The sequence below is a fragment of the Pongo abelii genome, chromosome 6 (assembly GCF_028885655.2).
Source record: "Pongo abelii isolate AG06213 chromosome 6, NHGRI_mPonAbe1-v2.0_pri, whole genome shotgun sequence".
In the NCBI taxonomy this organism is placed as follows: domain Eukaryota; kingdom Metazoa; phylum Chordata; class Mammalia; order Primates; family Hominidae; genus Pongo; species Pongo abelii.
The window spans coordinates 4,269,826-4,291,991 of record NC_071991.2 but is presented as its reverse complement, the minus strand read 5'-3'; the positions used below and the strand labels follow the sequence as shown (position 1 = coordinate 4,291,991).

The window sequence follows — 22,166 nt, the reverse complement described above, 5'->3', positions numbered from 1 at the left end:
TCTGGCAGCTGGTAAGGCGTCCACTCTGTTTCTCAACTGTGGATTGTTTTTCTCATTTGTATTATGCTGTTAAATATCTCAATAAATCAATGATGGAAAAAAGTATCTCTACAAATTAGGGGGAAAATAACATTACAGAACTATTAGCAAAAATGAGATTTGTGCAACCGATTTTTCCACGCTCTGGACAGTCCCCAGTGCCTGTATTTCCATCTCAGTCAACACTCGAGAGGACAGCAGGGCCTTATCCTTTTTAAAGGCAATTCTGGGCACGCAGTCAGCCGCTTGTCAATCACCCAGGCTAGGTTCAGCCCTCTGGGATGTCCGGAGAGCCAGCCTGGTTTCTCTTCCCCACTGAACGAACTGTGTTGCCATCATAGGAAAAGCAAGGGCCGGGCGCAGTGGCTCCCACCTGTAATCCCAGCACTTTGGGAGACTGAGGTAGACAGATCATGGGGTCAGGAGTTCAAGACCAGCCTGATCAACATGGTGAAACCCCGTCTCTACTAAAAATACAAAAATTAGCTGGGTATGGTGGCGCACTCCTGTAATCCCAGCTACTCAGGAGGCTGAGGCAGAAGAATGACTTGATCCCGGGAGGTGGAGGTTGCAGTGAGCCGAGATTGCACCACTGCACTCCAGCCTGGGCAACAGAGCGAGACTCTGTTTCAAAAAAAAAAAGAAAAGCAATGCCCGGCTGGAAGAGGACAGTCATGACCACTAAAAAGCCACATCCCCAGATCACTAATCCCCCAAAATGACTGATGCGGGCATCAAGTCCCCTGCTGAGGCCCAGGGTTTGAACTTCCTGTGGGTAATGTCCACCTCTGGGCTGGACCTGCCCCTTGATGTCTGTGGAAGGCGGAGGTGCCCCCATGGTGGCGTGACTGCAAATCACACCTGTCTATCGTGCTTGGTCTTTCCTTCCTGACTGCCTGAAAGAGCACCTTCCTGGACTCTTTGTTACTGAAACGCCATTGGAGAAATACCACTAAGAAAGCGGGAAGCCACTGAGAAAGGGACTTTGCAAAATATTCCTGAAGAAGCCACGCTGTCACCACAATCTCCAATCCTGTCCACCCCAGAAGGAAGGCTGAGTGGGAAAAAGCAAAAGCCAGTTCGGCTTCCCGTTGAGGCGGCTCTTCTTTAAAGAATATGAACTATGCATCTTCATTTTTTATGGCGTGATTTGTCCACTTAAACAAGGGAAGTAAGTGGCTAATACGGAAGATCCTCGAAAAAAGAAATGTTTTCTGTATAAATAGGTTCTGCTATCCATCCATGCTTGTCTCCAGCCGACAGAATGAGTCAGCTGTTAGCTTCTGGTGCCAGCATCTCCCCCCGCCCAAGTGGTAGGCGGCACATCTGTTCCCAGACAATGTCCTAATACATCCAGAAACATGATCACCTCTTTTCTGAATTGAGCTGGAGCCCAGCGCAGCACGTCCAAGGGTCTGCACTCAATTTATCCCTCCAATGCCCAGAACGGAGCTGTGTGCTGCAGGTATTAGGGCCGACGTCATTTCAATACAAAAGTTTGATTTCATGGACAATTAAACAGGGTCTCCATGCTGAATTAAACCGTCATTCACCGCCTGAGATTTCTGGTTCCACGCACTCACACAACCAACCACTTGACCGTCGGCCTGCAGCTCAGAGCAAATGCAAGCCTGTCAGTTGTTTATTTCTTAAATACTGCCATTTCTCTTTGTATAAATGGTCAATCCAGGTTAGAAATTTTACTGAAGCAGGTGGGGCTTAAACACAAGCCTAAATACATCTGATTTAAAAAACAGACAGTTACCTTCCATTGGATCCTCATTCAAGGCAGGAGGCAAAATGCATTGCATGTTAAGATGAGGAAGAAAGACAGCCTGTGTTGCAGGCTGACCCCAGGAAGGAGTGGGAAGCCGGGCTGACAAGCTGTCAGGAACGCGCTTATGAGAAAGACAAGCAGCGCATGAGGGGACTGGGCGCCATCAGAGCCATGGCAGCAGCCCCTCTTGCTGAACCTGCTGACTTGGAACTTCTATAGATGTCAAACCTTCAGATAAATACTGATTTTCTTCCTTATTCACTTGAAAACTCCCGTTGCCAAAGACTGAAATTGAAGAAAATCAATGGGGAGGGAACTGGGAAGCCCCCAGGGGACTACCAGTGGATAGTGGTCCAGGCCTCTGGCTGGGGGGTGTCCCCATCAGGCACGGGACCTGTCCTCCAGTCACCAGCCCTCGTCTCTGGGCTACACACATTATTTAAGAAATAAAAAAAAGCAATACAATATCTGCCTGCATTTGATACTTTCTAAATATGTATTTCATGGCTGCTTTGGAGAGGAAAATATATTTATAGTTCCTTTAGTGTCATTCCAGTCTATTGTGTAAATATGTAAATTAGGCTTCCTGATCTACCCAGTAAAATGCCTTAGAATAATCTGTGTAAGTAAATCACCTGCATATGCCCAGTGCATAGTTTCCAGTGCCTTCCAGGGAGTTTTGCAACACTGATTTGGAGGAAACTTACGCACAGCCAGAGAAAGGAACGTGTCGGTCAGGCCGTGCTGGCGAAGCTGGTGGTGGTGTCCTTGGGCTCACACTCATGGAGCGCCCTCTCCAGGAATAAGAGGGGATCTGTGCTCTAGCCTGGTGCTAATTTCATTAGCTGCTGTTCAGTTCTGCATCTCCACATGGCCACAGCAACAGGGGCTATGCAGTAGAACGTGCAGGGGTGGAAGGAAGGATGGGGATGGGAGGGCAGCACGCTCCACTGCCATCTGCCCAGGCTGCCCAGGCCTGCTGGCCGCCCTCTCCAAAGCAGCAACAAAGCTGATGAGTGTCTTGTCTCCCAGGGGCAAGGCAGAGACTCAGCTGGATAGAGAGACATCAGGCCGAGCCGACCACCTGGGCCAGAGGGGCTGCCTGGCACCGAGTGCCCGCCTCCCAGATACCCAGCAGTGAGGGCCCCTGTGTGGCCCCTCCCAATACAAAACGGGGCCCACTCATTGCACCTGGAGCAAACCACACCCCACCTGGAGAACGTCTTGCCAGGGAGCTTCGGTGGGAAAATGAGATGATACACCATTTAATGTTTTGTGTAATGAGGCCTGTAATGGATGACAGCTGAGATCCAAAGCCTCAGGTACCGGCAAGGTGTTTAAATATTGACAATCCATAAAGTGTTTCATTTGCCTGAGCTGCTGCTGGCCTTAGTCATAGAAGGGAGGGGGCGTCTTTCTCAACTTCCCATGAAAGAACACGGGTCCCGTGGCCTGCTTGGGTTCCCTTCATGATCCGAAAGGGGAGATCGTTGGCGACCTGCTTTCGATTGTTGAGCAGCCAAGCAGAAGTGCAGGATCTTCAGCTCTCGCCGAAAAAGCTGGCGTCTTCTTGATAAGTCTTTTGTCACGTCTTGGTCCCCTGTGGGTCGGTTTCCACACTCTGGCCCCAACCCTGCTGAGCTCAGACTCAGCTGACTTCCGAAGCTTCTCCATGTTAGGCAAGCCCCTCTGAGGCATGGGCCCAGTGTGAAGCCCTCGCCGACACGCCAATTACTTCTTATCCACACGGCCTGCCAGGCTCCCTGGGCTGCAACAGTAACCAACAGGCATCCTGTTCCCTTTGTGCAGCAGGCGGAGCAGCATATGAGAACCTGAGGAGAAAGTCAACGGCTCCCTCGGCAAGCCTGAGAACCAATGCCTTATCGCTGCCTTGAAAATGCCAAGATGTGTTCACAGCGTTAAGAGGCTGAGCCCAGGCACCCGTGTCTGGCTGCTGCCGCCCCATCCCACAGGCTGTTCTCCCACACAAGAGTACTCAAAGACACATTGGTGTGCTTGTCCAAGCAGGCTGGGGAGGACAGACATCGTGGCTTTTTAAATGATTACTTTACGCTAAACATATCATTTTGAGTTAGCCGAAGAGTCCCAAGCGGTTTTAAGAAACAACGGAGAGCAAGTCTGTGTATCCTTTACCCAATGTCCCCCAGTGGTAACATCCTACAAAACTGTGCTGCAATCTCACAACTGGGACATGGGCAGGGATGCGGTCGAGATCCAGAATGCCTCCTTCTGTGACCCTGTGACAACCACCCGTCTGCTGCTGGGATCCTTAATCTGTAGTCAGGGAGGCAGGCGTTCAGAGAGGAGGAAATTTCGTAGCCAGGCCCTTCTGTGGTTTTCTGGTGCGGGTGTCTTTTTTTTTTTTTTTTGACACAGAGTCTCGCTCTGTTGCCCACGCTAGAGTGCAGTGGTGTCATCTCAGCTCACTGCAACCTCCGCCTTCTGGGTTCAAGCAATTCTCCTGCCTCAGCTTCCTGAGTAGCTGGGACTATAGGTGTGTGCCACCACACCCGGCTAATTTTTTTCTATTTGTAGTAGAGACTGGGTTTCACCATGTTGGTCAGGCTGGTCTTGAACTCCTGACCTCAAGTGATCCGCTCACCTCGGCCTCCCAAAGTACTGGGATTACAGGTGTCTTAATCGCTCTCGGCACCATGGATCCCTGTGGCGATCTGTTGGCTCAAGGACACTTTCTCAGAATGGTTGTAGATATATAAAGTAAAATTGAAAAGGAAACCAATTCTACTGGTGATATGGTTTGGCTCTGTGTCCCCACCCAAATCTCAGGTTGAATTGTCATCCCTGGTGTTGGGAGAGGGGCCTGGTGGGACGTGTTTCGATCACAGCGGTGGGTTTCTCATGAGTGGTTTTAGGACCACCCCTTTGGTGCTGTTCTCACAATAGGGAGTGAGTTCTCATGAGACCTGGTTGTTTAAAAGTGTGTGGCACCCCCGAACTCACTCTCTTCCTCCTGCTCCAGCCACGTGGCGTGCCGGCTCCCTGTTGGCTTTCTGCCATGATTGGAAGCTTTCTGGGGCCTCCCTAGAAGCAAAGCCACCGTGCTTCCTGTACAGCCTGCAGAACCATGAGCCAACTAAACTTTTTTTCTTCATAAATTACTCAGTCTCAGACATTTCTTTGTGGCAATGTGAGAACGGAGTCATACAACTGGTAATGCCTACGATCACCTGGAGGCACCTGCAGGTTCCTGGGAACCCGTGTCTCCAGGTAACGCTGGAGGCATGGCTTATGGGTGGTTTTCTTTGCACTAACTTATTTAGCGACGTGGTTCCTTGGAAGACATACGAAGAGCTGGGTTTCGGTGACCTGCGGCCACCGTTATCCCAGCGCAACTCAAAAGTCTATGCTTCACGGACTCATTAGCCAACAAGGGTCCAGCAGAGAGTCTACAAATGACTATGATTTCAATGTAAGGACACATCTAAACAGCATTGTGAAATATCTGCAATGGCAGGGAAGTCATATGAAAGTACTGCTGGGAGTGTCACAGGTCCTGCTAAGAGTTATGTGGTTTCTTAGCACCTATTATGCATTGAATTATGTCCCTGCCCCCCACTGCAAATTCATATGTTGAAGTCCGAACCCCCCATACCTCCCAATGAGCTTATTTGGAAATAGGGCAGTTGCGGATGTAATTAGTTAGGATGAAGTCCTGCCGGAGTAGAGTGGGTCCCCAGTCTATTAGGACTGGCGTCCTCGTAAAAGATAAAACTGAGACACAGACACACATACAGGGAGATCACCATGGGAAGATGAAGGCAGAGATGGGTGAAGCACCTGTCAGACCCAGATCACCCAGGATGGCCCGTAACCACCAGAAGCTGGGGGAGAGGTTACAGGAAACAGATCCTCCCTCACAGCCTCAGGAGGAGCCCGCCCTGCTGCCACCTTGACTGTGGGCTTCCGGCCTCCAGAACTGTGAGACAACCCATGTCTGTTGTGGAGGCTGCCTAGTTTGTGTGACTTTGCTACGGCAGCCCTGGATAACGAATGTGCCTGCATCCATAATTAAAGGAAATGCCAAATTACAGTTAGAGGTCGGTGAAAATAAAATGTGTATTTTCCCCATCCAAGCTCACGGATCTCCTGAATTCTATTTGTGAATGCCTAGATCCTATTTGTTACATCTGTCACTGTGTCAGGACACTCGCTCCCTCCTCCCCCACCAAACTGCTTTTGAAAGATTATTAGTTACAAGTGCCTTCTAGAAACTTTTTTTTTTTTTGAGACGGAGTCTTGCTCTGTCACCCAGGCTGGAAGAGTTGAGGAAGAAATCGGTGCTCTCCCTGGATATGGGGAGGAAAGTGTCTGAAGTGGTTTCTTAAGTCTGGGCTGCTCCCTGCCACCAGCTCCCTCCCCTTGGCCTCCACAAAGCCTCAGTTTGGCCCCAGAACCCACATGTCTCAGCTCCTGTCAATCTCCGAAAGTGCTCTTGAATCGAAGTCATTAGCAAAGGGCCAGCTGACTGTGCAAGGCACCATGGGCTTTCACAGGCAGTGACCACAGGAGGCCCCTGCCAAACTCACATCCTTTACCAACTCAGGACCCTCTGTTTCCACAACAGGACAGACGCCCTGCTCAAAAGATACTCTCAGGGTCCCCCAGGCCAGCACGTCTGGATTTCTGAGTTATTGAGCCAAAGAAATGTTTATGTTGTCTTTGGCTTTTTCACGCTTATGCACTAGGTTTCTCCTTAGAAGTTTCTAGAAGGCGGCTGGGCGTGGTGGCTCAGGCCTGTAATCCCATCACTTTGGGAGGCCGAGGCGGGTAGATCACTTGAGTTCAGGACTTTGAGACTAGCCTGGCCAACATGGTGAAACCCCCTCTCTACTAAAAATATAAAAGTTAGCCGGGTGTGATGGCGGGTGCCTGTAATCCCAGCTACTCGGGAGCCTGAGGCAAGAGAATTGCTTGAACCCGGGAGGCAGAGGTTGCAGGGAGCTGAGATTGCACCACTGCACTCCAGTCTGGGTGACAGAGAGAGACTCTATCTCAAAATAAAATAAAATAAAGAAGTTTCTAGAAGGCACTTGTAACTAATAATCTTTCAAAAGCAATTTGGTGGGGGAGGAGGAAACAAGTGTCCTGACACAGTGACAGATGTAGCTTTGGGGTCTTTCCTCTTGGTCTAATAGCCTGTTTAAGCATTAGACTAAAGCAGTTCCTACACCGTGGTCCCTCTAGCGGGCGGGGTTTGATGGTTTGCTTCCTGAATAGCGTCCCTGACACATCACATATTTTCATGCTCAGATGTTCATGATTAACTGTGCAACCGTCTGAAGGTCATATTGGAGCTGTTCTGTGCTTTCTGTGTTAGGTGATACCCTCTAGCTCCAAGCAGTCATATCCGACACACCCGATCAGAAACTCATTTCCCAATAACGCCCATCCTTAGTTATTAAAGGCTAATGGAAGGAAGGGTGAAAAAAATTATTCTGGTGAATAAGGCTGGGAATGGATCTTAGACCTCATTTTCGGAAGCCTAAAAAATGAAGCAAACGATGTGTCGGTTTCACTATTAATAAGAATCTTCGTATTATCAGAAACAAGCCGGACGCTTTCCATCTTGGCTGCAAACATTTAGAACCCTGACATGAGTCCCTGAAAACATTCATGGATGAGTTTGAAAATGCCTTTTAGTGTCCCTAAGTTCTCATTCACCTGTTTCTAGGAATAACCATTATCATCCTAAGTGTCCTGGGGCTAAAACATCCCAAACCATATGCCCTTAACGTGAATGGCACAGTTGTGACTATGAAGACTGGGAGGAGCTGAGTGAGCCATGAACGTCTTCTTTCACCAAAACCGCCCTCTTGGTCTCAGCTTTGTTGGGGGAAAATGCTGAAAGAGAAAGTGATGGAAGCCCCCGACACAGTCTTCGAAGCATCGCCGTCCGATGGGCTGAGACCCCGTTTGTGGGGCCTGCCACCCTACCTGAGGGCCGGGCCTCGATCACATAGCCCGTGGTGGGTGTGTCGCCAGAGTGTCCCTCAGTCCACTGCAGCGTCAGTTCAGAGGCGGACTTGGTGACCAGGACATCTCTAGGCGAGCCCGGGGATCCTGAGGGATAAAGAAGAAAAGAGAGGTGAGGCATCAGCCCTGGGGGATCACATCCCACTGCATGAGATTTCACAGTGGGAGTCAGACCGGTCGAGGCTGCAGAGTGTCTGGGCAGGTAACTTAACCTCACACAGCCACGGTTTTTCATCTTAAAAACAAGGAGGCAAGCCGGGCGTGGTGGCTCACGCCTGTAAGCCACTTTGGGAGGCTGAGATAGGTGGATCACTTGAGCCCAGGAGTTTGAGACCAGCCTGGGCAACATTGCAAAAACTTGTCTCTACAAAATACAAAAAAGTAGCCAGGTGTGGTGGCTCGCACCTGTAGCCCAGCTACTCAGGGCGGTGAGGCAGGGGGATCGCTTGAGCCAGGGGAGGTTGAGGCTGCAGTGAGCTATGATCGTGCCGCTGTGCTCCAGCTTGGGTGACAGAGTGAGACCCTGTCTCAAAAAACAACAACAAAAAAACCTGAAGAGGGCCTAAAAGAGCTGGCACATGCAGGGCACCCCGCACTGTGCCCGGGACTAAGCAGCACTCCCTGAACGCCGGTTCTGCAGCCCAGGCCTTCCTGTCTTTAAACAAAGGGCAGAACAGTTGGATAAGTGCGAAGTTACATGCTTCTTCCCCATGACCTGGAAAACTTTAAAATTTTCTGATTTATTTCAAATGCCAAATTCAGTTATTTTCCTCTTAAGATTTCTCCAAAAAAAAAAAAAAAAAAACACCAACTAAAACTTTACATGCTTAATATTTAAGAATGTGCTCATGGATGTAACAAGTCCACCTTCAAAGTCCATGTTGACATGTGCTTTTGAAGACGTCCATGTTGCCCAGACATCCCCGAGTTGATGCCAGCTCTCGGCCACCAACATCGCCTTGCTGAGCATGTAGACGGATCTCAGCTCAGTGAAGCAGGAGGCGGGAGGCAAAAGTTGCAATTGACATTGTCTGCCCCTGGAGTTCCACTTACCCTCGGCTGGCCCGGCTGTGATATTGGCTTGGAGCTCGGGCCCGTAGGTGATGGTCCGTGCTTGGACACGGAAGAAATAGGTCACTCCCTTGGTGAGGTCCCGCACCTTCAGCCAGCGCTGCCAGTTCCCTCTCACTTCCACAGTTACCACCTTGCTCACCCCTGCAGCCGCCAGAAGCAAAGGAAAGAAGGGGGTTCAGCCTGGAGAAGCAACTGTCCACCGTCTGTTCTACTGCGATAACAAGGAAAGCGGTCCCTGCAGTTTGCTAAGGAAGTATTTCTTACTATTAGAAGTTTATGTGGTAATAATAGCCAATTTTCAGCACAGATAAGTGTAATTAGAGCTTAAGCTTGGTAAGTGGGTACTGACAAAGAAAACAACTGAGGCTTACAACACAAAAGGGGGAGGCGGCCGTCTCAGGAATGATATGAGGGAGGGGCTGGGGGGTGGGGGCGGCGCGGAGGGGGGCGGTCCTGCCAGTCTCCAGGTTGGACACTCCGGGGAACGTCCCTTCCCACTTGGCTCTGAGCTGTGCAAAGTCCGGTGTCACTTGTAAGGTGACTGCAAGCTTCCTGACATAGTCACGAGGGAGGGGAGGGATAGGGTTTGGCTGTGTCCCCACCCAAATCTCACCTTGAATTGTAATAATCCCCATGTGTCAAGGTGGGGCCTGGGGGAGATAATTGAATCATGAGGGCTGTTTCTCCCATTCTGTTCTCGTAGTGAATAAGTCTCATGAGATCTGATGGTTTTATAAATGGGAGGTTCCCCGCACATGCTCTCTTGCCTGCCACCATGTAACATGTGGCTTTGCTCCTCCTTTGCCTTCCACTATGATTGTGAGGCCTCCCCAGCCATGTGGAACTGTGAGTCCATTAAACCTCTTTCCTTTATAAATTACCCAGTCTCAAGTATGTCTTTATTAGCAGTATAAGAACAGATTAATACAGGGAGCGTATACAAGATGTAGGAAGATACTCCATCTAGTTAGACCCCACGAGCAGGCTGCAGCCTGCCTGGGTTGGCCAACTTGCAGCCTACAGGCCTCCAATGAGTCATGAGAACTTCATCTGTGGACTCTGAAGCCAGGATTTAAAAAATTAATTAATTTCACTGCAAGTATTGATGCCTCGATTCAGAGGACAATGGCAACATAGAGACAAACGTCCTCAAACCTATGGGATGTCATAAACAAGTGATCATGGAAAAGTCTTGCTGGTTGGATTACCTACAAATAGAAAATGGAGATTTCATATTTTGGGGAGAAGATAAATACTGAAAATTACACATATGCAGCATTTTCCAGAAGGAAAAATCAAGTTCTTTGGTTAAACAAGTTTGAAAATGATGCATTAAAAAAAAAAGTTAGATAAGTTCTCAACTGCTGGACTTCTCAGAACTTTCAATAGATTAATCTCCACCAGGCAGCTCTTGGAGGAGGATATCAAGGTGTGGTACTTCCAGGATGGACCGATTGGTAGAGCTCATTTTCCAAGGAGCATCCCTGAGAAGAGCTGCCCTTGGTGAGTGGCACCCACTGTCCTGAGTCCACCTGCCCAGCCCTGCCCTCCTGCTGTCAGCCCTGAGAAACGGCTGCCCTTGGTGCGGGAGGGTCGTGGGCTGCTAGTCAGCACCTGGAATACCCCAGTCATCTCCACTTCAGAACAGAACAAAGTGCCTTCCTACTACAAAACGGGTCCATCTTTCAAAGCCATCAAAGCAAATTTCTCTTATCCTAGAAATCTCCAACATACCTTCTAGCTGGTTCAGTGTTTTCATATATTATGTCTTTTATCAAACATGTATTCAGCTAAATTACTTTCTTCCAAATTATTTCAGAGCACTTTGGCTATTTTTTTTTTTTTTTTTGAGACGGGGTCTCGCTCTGTCATCCAGGGTGGAGTGCAGTGGTGAGATCCCAGCTCACTGCAACCTCCACCTCCTGAGTTAAAGCCATTCTCCTGCCTTCGCCTCATGAGTAGCTGGGATTACAGGCGCATGCCACCATGCCTGGCTAATTTTTGTATTTTTAGTTTCACCATGTTGGCCAGGCTGGTCTCAAACTCCTGACCTCAAGTGATCCGCCCACCTCGGCCTCCCAACGTGCTGGGATTACAGGCATGAGCCACCGTGCCCGGGGCCAATTTTGGCTATTTTTGAGTGACCCTCCAAATCTGGGTTTTCCTGTAGAGGAATGGGGCATGTTTGCCCAGAGCCTGACCCTGACCTTCCATTGCTCAGAGAGGTGATGAGGATGGCAGGTTGTGCACACAGTGACTGTCATCAACACACAAACTGGGTCCTGTCCAATGTAAAGTGATTCTAGAGAGCAACTTTTTGTTTTTTTTCATTGTTAAAAATGACTTCCTTCTCCCTGGAGCAAAAACAAACCCAGGTACAGATTTTGTAAATTCTATCCCAACAGGAGGCAGAGCCAGCCTGGCCTTCTCCCCGTCTCAGGTGTGTCAGAATTTTATTTATTTAATCAATTTTTAAACCATGCCCCACACTACAAAGCCTCAGGGTACGATCCCATAAACCACCACCATTAAAAACATTTTAAAAAACGTAAAAATAGCCCTGCCATAAAATCGGATTCCCAAGCACGTGGCTGAGTGCTCAAGTGGCCTGGCGCTCCGGGTGGCCTGGTGCTCAGGGTGGTGTGGTGCTGCGGGTGGTCTGGCGCTCCCGTGGCCTAGTGCTCTAGGTGACCTGGCACTCTTGGTGTTATGCTGCTCCAGGTGACCTGGTGCTCTAGGTAGCCTGGTGCTCAGGGTGGCCTGGTGCTCCAAGTGGTGTGGTGTTCCAGTGGCCTGGTGCTCCAGGTGGTGCGATGCTCCTGGTGGCCTGGTGCTCCGGGTGGTGTGATGCTCCGGGTGGTGCGATGCTCCTGGTGGCCTGGTGCTCCAGGTGGTGCGATGCTCCGGGTGGCCTGGTGCTCCGGGTGGTGTGATGCTCCGGGTGGTGTGATGCTCCGGGTGGTGTGATGCTCTGGGTGGTGTGATGCTCCAGGTGGCCTGGTGCTCCAGGTGGTGTGATGCTCCGGGTGGTGTGGTGCACTAGGTGGCCTGGTGCTCTGGACAATGTGATGCCCCAGGGGTTACAAGAGTGTTCCCTAGAGTGACGGGGATGGCTGGGGATGGCCCTGGGCTCTGCCCAGCACACAGGATGAGCCACGACTATGTTCCCAGTGGAGTGACTAGAGGAGCTGCCCATACCGGGTAAATCCTGTACCGTCTATTTGCCTTGGCCCGACTGGTCAATACCCGGCCAGGAGTTTGCAGATGTCAGGCACAGCCCTGGTTCTGGGTGAGGAGGTGTGGAAAGAGGTCAGAAGACCCCACAGAGCCCCTACCAGGTAAGATCACTGTTTACTTTGTAACTATCTTTACCACATTTTAAAATACTTTGTTCTTACAATATACTTCAAGTAGGTAGCAATTCACACACACACACACACACACACAAACATATGGATCATTTCGTGGCAGTCTTTATAAGAGAACCACCATGACCACATGACCACAGCAAGTGAATATAATTCCAGCCCAAATCAAGGACGCCTGATGTTTCACTGCGTTTGCATCTGTTTCTCTGGGACACGCACGGACTCCATGAGCAAAATATTGAAAGTCATGTGGAGGTCCAGTTACCGCTTTTGTGGTTCCCTGTTGGGAATCCTGATGCAATAGTGAAGGGGTGAGAGTCTGGATTTTTCAGAGTCCCCCATGCAGGCACAGTTGTCTCCTGGGGGCCTCGGGGAGGAGCAGACAGGAGTGCAGCCCCTCCGGGTGAGAGTGGGAGCAGCAGCCTTGGGGCGAGGCCAGTCCGGGTGTGGAGATGCAGGGCAGCAAGGGCTGGATGGTGTGACCTCCATGGGGCGCACTTAGCTGCTTTGCTTTTTCCCAGTCTTTGCCTTCTGTTCGACCACCCTGCCCTTGGGCCACACTCCATCATGCGGTGTTGTGGTCCTTTTCAGGCTATCCCGGCATCCTCCCACATTTAAGAGAGTTCACCTCCTCCCTTCCCCAGCCCTAGTAGGCCGAGACACTCAGAAATGCCTGCAGGCAGAGAGCAGCCACCAGGATGTGTGCTTCTTGAACCACGTTCCTGCCAAGGCCGATTGTGAAATCTGCAGAGTCAGCTGGGAGGAAGAGAGAATACGGGAACGGGGATGGGAGTGAGTCTGAAGCCCACTGCTTGCTCTCTGTGTGAGGCTGGGCAGGGCATGTGGTCTCTGCGGAGTCCTCAGTTTCTCCCTCTGCTCTGAGGTTGGCAGCGCTTACCTCATAGGACCCCAGTGAGGAGTGTAGCAGGGCGGGGGGGGGGATGAGTGGGAGTGCCCAGCTGATAGTCAGGACCCCAACTCTGACTATTGTCTAAGAACACATCAAGTAATAGGTGCTCCGTAATCAACATGGACTCCTCACCTGCTGTACCTCTCTCGTGCATGGCTGTGAACCAAACCGCTCCAAAACCGAGTGGCTCAAAACGACCACCACCACCAAAGCAGCTCCCGTACCGCGGGGCAGTCCTTTGGCCAGTCTGGCCTGCACTGGACTCAGCATGTCTGTGGTCAGTGAGTCTCACCGGGGTTTGGCTGGCCCAGGCAGCCCCTCTCCCGTGCTGGGCCGTGGGTGGCTGTCACCCCACAGGCCAGGCCAGGTGTATTCACATGGTGGCTGGGTTCCAAGGGCAGCAGGAGGACCAGGGTGCCTCCCACGTGCAAACGCTTTTGAATCCGCTTGCCTCACGACAGCTATTGTCCCGCTGGCTAAAGTGAGTCCTGTGGCCCAGGGCAGAGTCGGTGTAGGGGGACTCTGCCCAAGGCCTGGACTCAGAAGAGAGCGATGGGCCCCTCTGCCTTTGCCACCTCTACCTTCACCACCTGCCAATTGGGAATCTTCATCAGATGCCAGTGCTCTGGCCCCCTGATGAGATATAAGCTGACTCAGTGAGTCTGATCTGCCATCCTCTCCTGGTCCACGTTCTTCTTTTGGTGTATGTGGCTATGGGATGTGGCTTGTCGGACAGGCCTGGGGTTAGTGTCTCGGTGAGCCAGGGTTCTGGCCAATACCATCAGGGGAGGCAGGCGAGCGCCAGGGTCCCAAGGCTCTGCTGGCATTCGTGGTGAGGAGGGCCTTCCCCAGGCAGCCATGAGGTCTACCTGGGTGGCACCGGGGGGCAGGTTGCTGAGTCCTGCCTGAGGGAGAAGCCAGGAGGGGTCTGGAACCTATAGCCAGACTCAGGCTCATCCTGGCTCGAGCCAGACCACGGCTGATGGTGCCTGCAGCCTGACGGTGTTGTGGCGGGAAAGACCCCGGTGGGGGCCCCATGGCTTAGTCAGAGCCAGGTGTCGTGTCTAGAGGCAGCTTTATAAGGCCATTGGGTGGGGGCTGGATGCCTCATGTCACCAGCACCACTGGGCAACCCACACCTGGATCCGCCGCTTGACTGATGTGCACGAATTGGAAGTCTGGAACGTGCCCAAGCCCCCCGCAAGCCCAAACGTGGGGGGTCTGCATGGCTTGTTCTTCCTGACACCCGGGGAGGCCTGATGAAGCTGTTTCTGCTGAGATCCTGGCCGCCCCTCAGCCTGCAGAGCCAAGGAGGCAGCTGCGAAGAAAGACAGTGCCTGCTCCCCTCTCGCTCTAATCTCAGAGCACATTGCCTTGGTTGCAAAGCCAGGAAAATCCAGGCTGAAGGAACCAGCCCTTCGCAACAGACAAAAGAGACAAGGCTGGTGACGGACGGTCTTGTTATTTGTGAAAAGAGGCGAAAATGGTTGTGACTAAAGTGACTCCACCTGTTGTCATCCATGGGTGAGACAGGCCACATACTCAGCTATGCAGCCAGTTGTTTCTCTGGAATATAAAACGCTTTGGTGAATCCTCCTCAAGCCCCATCTCTGAAGTTCACCTTCACATTTACTTTCAGAAACACAAGTGCTCCAGATGCTTTCTGCCCATCATGGAGCAGTTTAGGCCTTGGCTCTGGACTCAGAACACCTGGGTTCAAATCCCAACCCTCTTCATCATTTTCAAAACGCAGGCCTTGGGCAAATGTCTTCGTGGCTCTGAGCCCAATCTCTCTGTCTGCGGGAGGAGAAGAAAAGCTGCAGCCACAACGTAGAGCTGTTCTGAGGATTTGGAGATAGCGGATATTAAGTGCTTAGCACAGTGCCCAACTTGAGCTCAACAAACAACACTTGTCGCTGTGATTATACCTGGGGGGTGCCTGTGTATAGTGAGAACACAGAACGCCCACGTGAGCGGGACGTGCTGAAAGGATTGTCTAAAAATCTTCCGAATGCTCTGAGTTTCCCAGTGATGCAAAAACTGTCATGAAACGAACAGGAAACGGCAACACTGGAAACACAAGGGAAGCCAGATGTGCAGGGTCTTGTCTCTGCGAGACTGGGCTGGGGGGAAGGTTTGGTAGAAGCCAAGAAACAATTCTAGGGGGGTGAAACTGCAGAGAGAAGCGGACCCAACATGTCGAGGCCCCTGTACGGCACTTCTGACTGGGTAATGACCCATGGAATGGCCTTGCCTGGAAGGAAGTACTTTTTTTTTTTTTTTTTTTTTTTGAGACAGAATCTCGCTCTGTCACCAGGCTGGAGTGCAGTGGCACAATGTGGGCTCACTGCAGCCTCCACCTCCCGGGTTCAAGCCATTCTCCTGCCTCAGCCTCCCGAGTAACTGGGATTACAGGCGCACGCCACCATGCCCAGCTAATTTTTGTTTTTCTTTTTTTTTTTTTGAGACAGAGCCTTGCTCTGTCGCCCAGGCTGGAGTGCAGTGGCGTGATCTTGGCTCACTGCAAACTCCGCCTCCCAGGATTAAGCAATTCTCTGCCTCAGCCTCTGGAGTAGCTGGGACTACAGGTGAGTGCCACCCATCATGCCCAGCTAATTTTTTGTATTTTAAGTAGAGATGGGGTTTCACCACCTTGGCCAGGCTACTCTTGAACTCCTGACCTGGTGATCCACTCGCCTCGTCCTCCCAAAGTGCTGGGATTACAGGCATGAGCCACTGCGCCTGGCCAATTTTTGTATTTTTAGTAGAGACGGGGTTTCACCATGTTGGCCAGGATGGTCTCGATCTCTTGACCTCGTGATCCACCCACCTCGGCCTCCCAAAGTGCTGGGATTACAGGCATGAGCCACCGCGCCCAGCCCATGAAGTACTTTCTCACAAGACTAAGAGCAGCAGCCCAGGAGAGAAGCCCAGAGGCACACACCATGGAGTTTCCAAGGAGATTCTGCAAATCCATTAACACAGAAGACCGGGGAGCAGAACCAGTCACTTACTTAAGGAAGAATGGGAAAACCTGAGCTGTCTTTGATTAGGAAGGACTCGTAGGTCAATCAGAACTATGATGCTTTCACAGTCATTTCTCTTTTGAATGGTCCTCGTTGGTTATGACCCTTGAAAAGGCGTTTGTAACATAGGCTCATGGAACCCGCGTGTGTCTCCAAAATTCTCTACTGTTTCTCCCTGCAGGACAAGCAAGAGCAAATGGCATGCCTGCTCCCATTTTTTCCTCCCAGATATTAAATAATCTATAATTTTTACAGTCTGTCTGTGTATATTACAGGGGGAAACTTGCCCTGGGACATAAGGCAGAGACAGCTGGACTTGTATTTCACCCCAGTGTGGTGGTAAAGAAGTGCCTCCCAGACCGGAATCTTCGGTGGACACACTGGTGTCTAGATGGCAGGAGAGAGGGACACAGAAGGCATCAGAATAATACCTGAGCAGGGTTTGCACTGACCCAGCAGGTGCAGAGCAACGGCCACGTGCACAGCAGGGCAGAGCCACCTGTCCCCAACCCCCATTCCTCCGCTTCACAGCCAATACCCCACTGGCTCCACCTTCAACACACACCCCCTGATCTGACCCCTCCTCCCCTGCCCCCAGACCGTTCCCCTTCTCGCCGCTCTCCTGTAGGATGATGCTACAGCCCCGGCTGGCCTCCTCACTCCCTGGTCTACAGAATCTCTGCCACCCGTTCTCCTCCAAGCCATCTGCATTCCACCTTCTGTTTTCACCTGCCACTCATTGTCAAGCCCCTGACATTTCCTCTCTCAAAGTCCTCTGTGTTGGAAACACCTTCCCTGCTCTTCTCTGGAAGCTGTTTCCAGTTGATCTAGGAAGTGTGGAGATGAACGATAGCTTCTTTCCATCGTGGCATTGAGACGGGGGATTCGGCCCAAGGGATCCTGGTCTTGGGGAGGTCAGGTCCTCCTGCTCCTGTTTCACTTTCCAGTGGGATATGCCATAGCCCCGCGTGCAGTGGCCTGCACTGCCTGCGCCCCACTCACCAAGCTCCAGTCACGGGTACCACCCGAGCTCTGCCCACTGTGGGCCCCTGGATTGGCAGATCCTCCCGTCGGAAGATCTTCCCTGGGATTCTTGTGTGTCCAGGCCCTTGTCACTCCGGTCTCTCCCCTAAGCCTCTCGTGTTAGCCCTCCTCTCTTTCCTCCAAAGCACTGATCATGCTCGGGCTGTTGTTTGCTGGTTTAATTACCTGTGTGTTACCTCTGCCCTGGAATAGGAACTACCTGGACGCAGGAAAGCCAGGGTCCTGATAGATAAGCCAGTCAAAATCCTAGCTTTCCCAGGTCCTCGATTCCACCATCTGGAGCATGTCTTGGCTTTTCCAGCATGTAGAACAGGAGCTTCATAGATGTCCGCTGAGGGGACAGATGAGAGAGGGGAGCACCAGGGTGCTAAGATATGGGGATGCCAGCGTCCCTCCTAGGACGCTGAGGGTAGCCGAAGGCCCGTGTTGTGAGGCGTGGCTTCAAGTGGAACCCTGGGTGCTCTGTTGGCGACCACAGGACAAACATCTCGGGAGGAACAGGAGAGGAATGTCTCGAGTGTGACAGAGACAGGGTCAAGGGCATATATGACACGGCTTCATAGGGAGAGTGCTGTTCTGGTCTCAGAACACAGAGGTCTGGTCTTGGCTCAGCTTTTCCTCACAGGCCTTTCCCCACGAGTCCCCACTCCCTACGCACTCAGCTCCGGCCCCTTCCAGCTCAGATTCCAAAACCCCCCACTTCAGGCACCAGAAGGCTCCTGGCCCGCAGAAGCGGTCAGGAGCGGCTCACTGTGTAGACTGTAGAGGGCTGGGCACTGGTGTGGCCCGCGCTCCCATCTCCCCAACCCCGGGTCTTACCTTGCACAGGGGCCAAGGGCTCGTACACCACCCGATAGCCCTGCAGGATGCCGTTGGCCGCCGCAGGCTCGCCCCAGGACACGTTGAGTGTGGTGGAGGTTATTTCTGAGAACGCCAGAAAGCTGGGGGCCCCAGGGGCTGGGAGAATAGAACACAAAGTGACTTTTACGGAGGCTCCTACATAGATCATATACATACATGTCTGTGCCTCCGTATAGAATAAAAAATGTTATTAGATGTTATTTTCAACTCAGTAAAAGTCTAAATGATATAAAATGAAAAGATTTATTGATCACCTCAGAACTTCCAAAGATCAATCAGACATGCAGACCCTCCCGAGAAGAGCGGAGAAAATGACAGTGTTTAAACACAAAGGGGCTTGAGAGACAAAACGGCAAAGGCATAAAAATGAACAATAGATGGAAACAGAAAATGAAACGCAGAGAGCTCCATTTTCTAGCAACTGCTGGAGGATTCCAGAGGCTCTAGTCCTGCTCTTTGCCGGACAGATGGAGCTCTGTAATGGATGAAGCCTCTCTTGACCCCTCCTCGCCTCTCCCTCAGAGGCCTGGGGGTTTTTGAGGACACCCTTGGCTCCTGCACGTGAAATCTCCCACTACACTCTCCCGGCTGAGTGTCTCCCTGGGTCTGGAGTGGGGAGGGAGCTGGTGGAAATATCTAGAGCTACAGAAGGTCAGGTGTGTGGCCGGGGTGATGTGGAGCCTGCTGGCAGCTCCCCCTCTGCCCTGGCGCCGTGTAAGGTGGGCATGTACCGGGGCTGCCCCTACCAGACAGCCTAGGTGGGGGACCTACTCTCCTCGCCCCGGTGCCCCTCACTGCCCAGAAGTGCCTGTGAAGTGGCACCCACCCTCCTCCCTCTCTTCCCTCCCTCCAGTCTCTGGGACCCATAGCTGTGACCTGCCAGGCCAGTAGTGCTCAACGTGGCTCTACCCTCATCTCCGCCCACAGATCTGCCCGCATCCTTCCAGCTCAGATGCGGGCACTGGATGAAACCAAAGGAAGTGGCCCTTGCAACCTGGCTGTGGTCAGCATGTGGGAGTGTGATGCCGAGAGGCCTTGATTCCTGAAGTCCAGTCCGTTGTCTGTGGGTCAGCTGAGCCCACAGGATGTCGGAAGGCCCTGAGCCCTGTGTCTCTGCCCACGGTTCCCAGACCTGACTCTCCTGGTCTCTCAGACTTCCAGAATGCTACAGAGGGCCTTGGAGAGCTCCTCAGAGCCCAAGGCCAAGCAGCTTCACAGCATCCTCCAGGCTGCTAGGAAACTGAGATGCGCTGAAGAGGGGTCGGCTGAGAACAGGCGCTGCGCCCTGTGCGTGGAGATGAGGCCACAGCAGCGCAGCGCCTGTTGGAGCCCTTGGGACTGGCCTGTGGCGTGCACGTAGTGAGCAGTCTCCAGGGGTGGTCTGTGGCCCTGAGACCCAGGGGAACGCCCGTCGCTGTGGCCTGGCCTTGCTGCCCGAGGAGCCTACCCCCAAGGATCCGGACATGCTATCAGGCGACCCTGATGAGAAGTTCCATTCCCTGGAGGAACTGGAATGGATGCTGTCAGTTATGAACGAGGCCTCGCTGCAGACTCAAAGCCCTTCCTCCCCTCTGCATCTCCAGGGCTCTGGAAAAAAACATGCATTGCTCCAACCCACCTAACATTTATTTAGCGCCACTGTGTACCAGTCTGAGGCCAGGCACAGGGAGAACAAATGAGCCAAACCCAGTCCTGCCCATCCAGAAACTCCCAGCTACACAAAAGGTGCTGCCTTCCACCTGGGCGGGCCAGGAACCACTGTGTGAGGGGACCTGAGCTGGCGCTCTCAAAACACGTGTCCGAGGAGGCCTGCCCAAAGGAAACCCGCCTTCCTCCTACCGGCCTGGTGGGTGCGCCCCTGCTGGGGGTCACTCCTGGGCCCATCTCCGGCAGCGTTGAAGGCTGATATGCTGACCAGGTACTTGGTATGGCTGGTTAGGTTCTTCAGCCTCACCATGGGCTCGGGGAGGAAGAGGACCTTCATTTTCTCTGTTTCGTTCTGGCTGTCTGCCTCCCAGTAGTAAATCTGTTAGGAAGAGCAAGAGGTTGGGGTGGGCCCTGGGGAAGCCTTCCAGGAAGGGGGGCCACTGAGTGTAAGGTCAGAGCGAGGGGGTGAGCTGAGTTCTGGGGCGAGCTGTGCCTGGGTGGGAAGGTGGAAAGGCTCCCTCCCGGAGGAATCAGGGAGGAGCTGAGACTACTGTGCATGGACGGGGACCCCTGGCTGCTAATATTGTTTGGGAGACAATGTTTAACATTTTCCTGTTGTTCATCTAGAGTATGAGCATTGCCTTGTTAAACAAAGCGCTGTTGAAGATGAGGTCTGAGGATGGAAGGGAAGCTTCCCTTCAGCTGCCGATGACGTGCCTTTCCTTGCAGACCTAGCTCTGTTGGTGTTTTAATTTTTGGCCTCTCCCTCTCCCCCATCTTCTGGAGAGAAGGGAAGCCACCCCATGTCCACCCCCTGCTCCGAGCTGTGGAGAGAACAAACCCCCCAACTCCTACGATGTGTTCCCACATTTTATTCAGAGCCGACATCTAAGTTTTCCTCAATATGGCAACATACTTTGGAGATTAAAGCAATCAAAAACAACAGGCAGGAGAACTATGTTGGGCTCAGGGCTGCTGGGAAGGCCTCATTCCTCTGGGGTGCCATTTTCTCTTGTCTAGCTTTTATGTGCTTGTAGTTGAACTTGACGCCCAAGCTCAAAGGTTTAAAGAGGTTGCCAGAATTGCTTCCCTAGACAGCTGGCCGGAAACCACCACTGCCTCCGGCCAGTGCCAGCCAGGCTGCCCAAAGACAACACCAATCAGAAGACCCACCTTGGCTCTGTGGGTCTAAACCAGGGCCAGGCTGTTAGAGCAGCTTGCCCATGTGAAAAGACAGCACGGAGGCTTTGGGGAGGCAACCTGGAGCGCCCCAGGGCTGGCACGCCTGCCTCGCACACCCGCCCGCCTCGCTCCTGCTGGGCAGGCCCTGGCTGGTGAGCATCGTTCATTTCCACCTGCAGGATTTAGCGGGCTTCTTCTCACTGAACTGACCGTCTAAGATATTCCGCTCACCCGGGCCTTGCTAACTTGAGATCAATATCCAAGTTCAGTGTCTTTATGATTAAGGAAATTAGAAAACATATTTTGGACATACATAAGTAGCGCCATGCCTCCAAGCTCATGGGGCTCTCCATTAGCTCATTCATCACTGTAACAGCCCTGCCATGGAGGAAGGTATTAATTTTCATAACACACCAGCAAAAATCATCTTTAAATGGACATTTAATTGGTCCAATAGCCATTAGGGGAGGCTAGCCCCCAGAATCTGATGACTGATCGACTTGGGCCCCAGCAGAACAGACAGGGGAATTTATTCAGGAGAAGGATGGGGGCGTTTTCATGGCAAAGACTCCGGATGCTTATGGGCCCTGCACTCTCTAAGGAGGCCAGGCCTCAGGGATGGGACGTGGCGAGGTGCTTCCCGCCCCCTGGATAACCCAGCCCCGCATAATGATTCCTCACTGGACGCTCTCCTGTCATGGCCTGCTGCCTTTCTTTCTCCCCATCTCTAGACCCTCCAGTGACAATGGGCTTTTCACATGTTACTGTGGTGGTTCTCAAAGCAGGGTTCCCAGGGACCTTACATCTGGGACCTTGTGAGGAATGAGATTGGCGGGCCCCACCCTGGACCGACTGAATCAAGGGACTTACTCAGTGTCCAACTGTGACCAAGGGCAGAGCTGGGATGGGGAACTTGGTCTCTTCCAGGCGCCCCGTGTTCTTTTACTGTCAGCCAATGTACTGGGGGCTCCAGAATGGGCCCAGGAAACGGAAGGATTCCCCAGCCAGGCCATGCGTCCGGAGTGGCAAGAAGCCACTGGATGAACAAGGGCCTCCAACTTGGGTTGTTTTGTGGTGGGCACAGCCACGTGTGCAGTGAGCCTGGCCCCCGTGCTGCCTCCCACCCACCAGCAGCTGTGACCACAGCTAACAGGCCAGGTCCAGCCAAGCTCCAAGGCTTGGGCCCCAGCTCTCCAGGTGGAGCGCCTGCGGGGTCTGCTGCT

At 52.3% G+C, this 22,166-nt stretch overlaps 1 protein-coding gene across 4 annotated transcripts in view; it reads right to left on the bottom strand.

Annotated features, from left to right (window-relative positions):
- The window catches only part of SDK1 (sidekick cell adhesion molecule 1), a 974,158-nt gene that overhangs the window by 40,247 nt on the left and 911,745 nt on the right, over positions 1 to 22,166 (bottom strand). For all 4 annotated transcript variants that reach the window (XM_024241289.3, XM_054545732.2, XM_054545733.2 and 1 more), the window contains exons 37-40: positions 19,954 to 20,140; positions 18,073 to 18,210; positions 8,885 to 9,046; positions 7,793 to 7,918 (exon numbers count right to left, since the gene is read on the bottom strand). In XM_024241289.3, the coding sequence (XP_024097057.2) occupies positions 7,793 to 7,918; positions 8,885 to 9,046; positions 18,073 to 18,210; positions 19,954 to 20,140 (613 nt within the window). The remainder of the gene's footprint in view (positions 1 to 7,792; positions 7,919 to 8,884; positions 9,047 to 18,072; positions 18,211 to 19,953; positions 20,141 to 22,166) is intronic.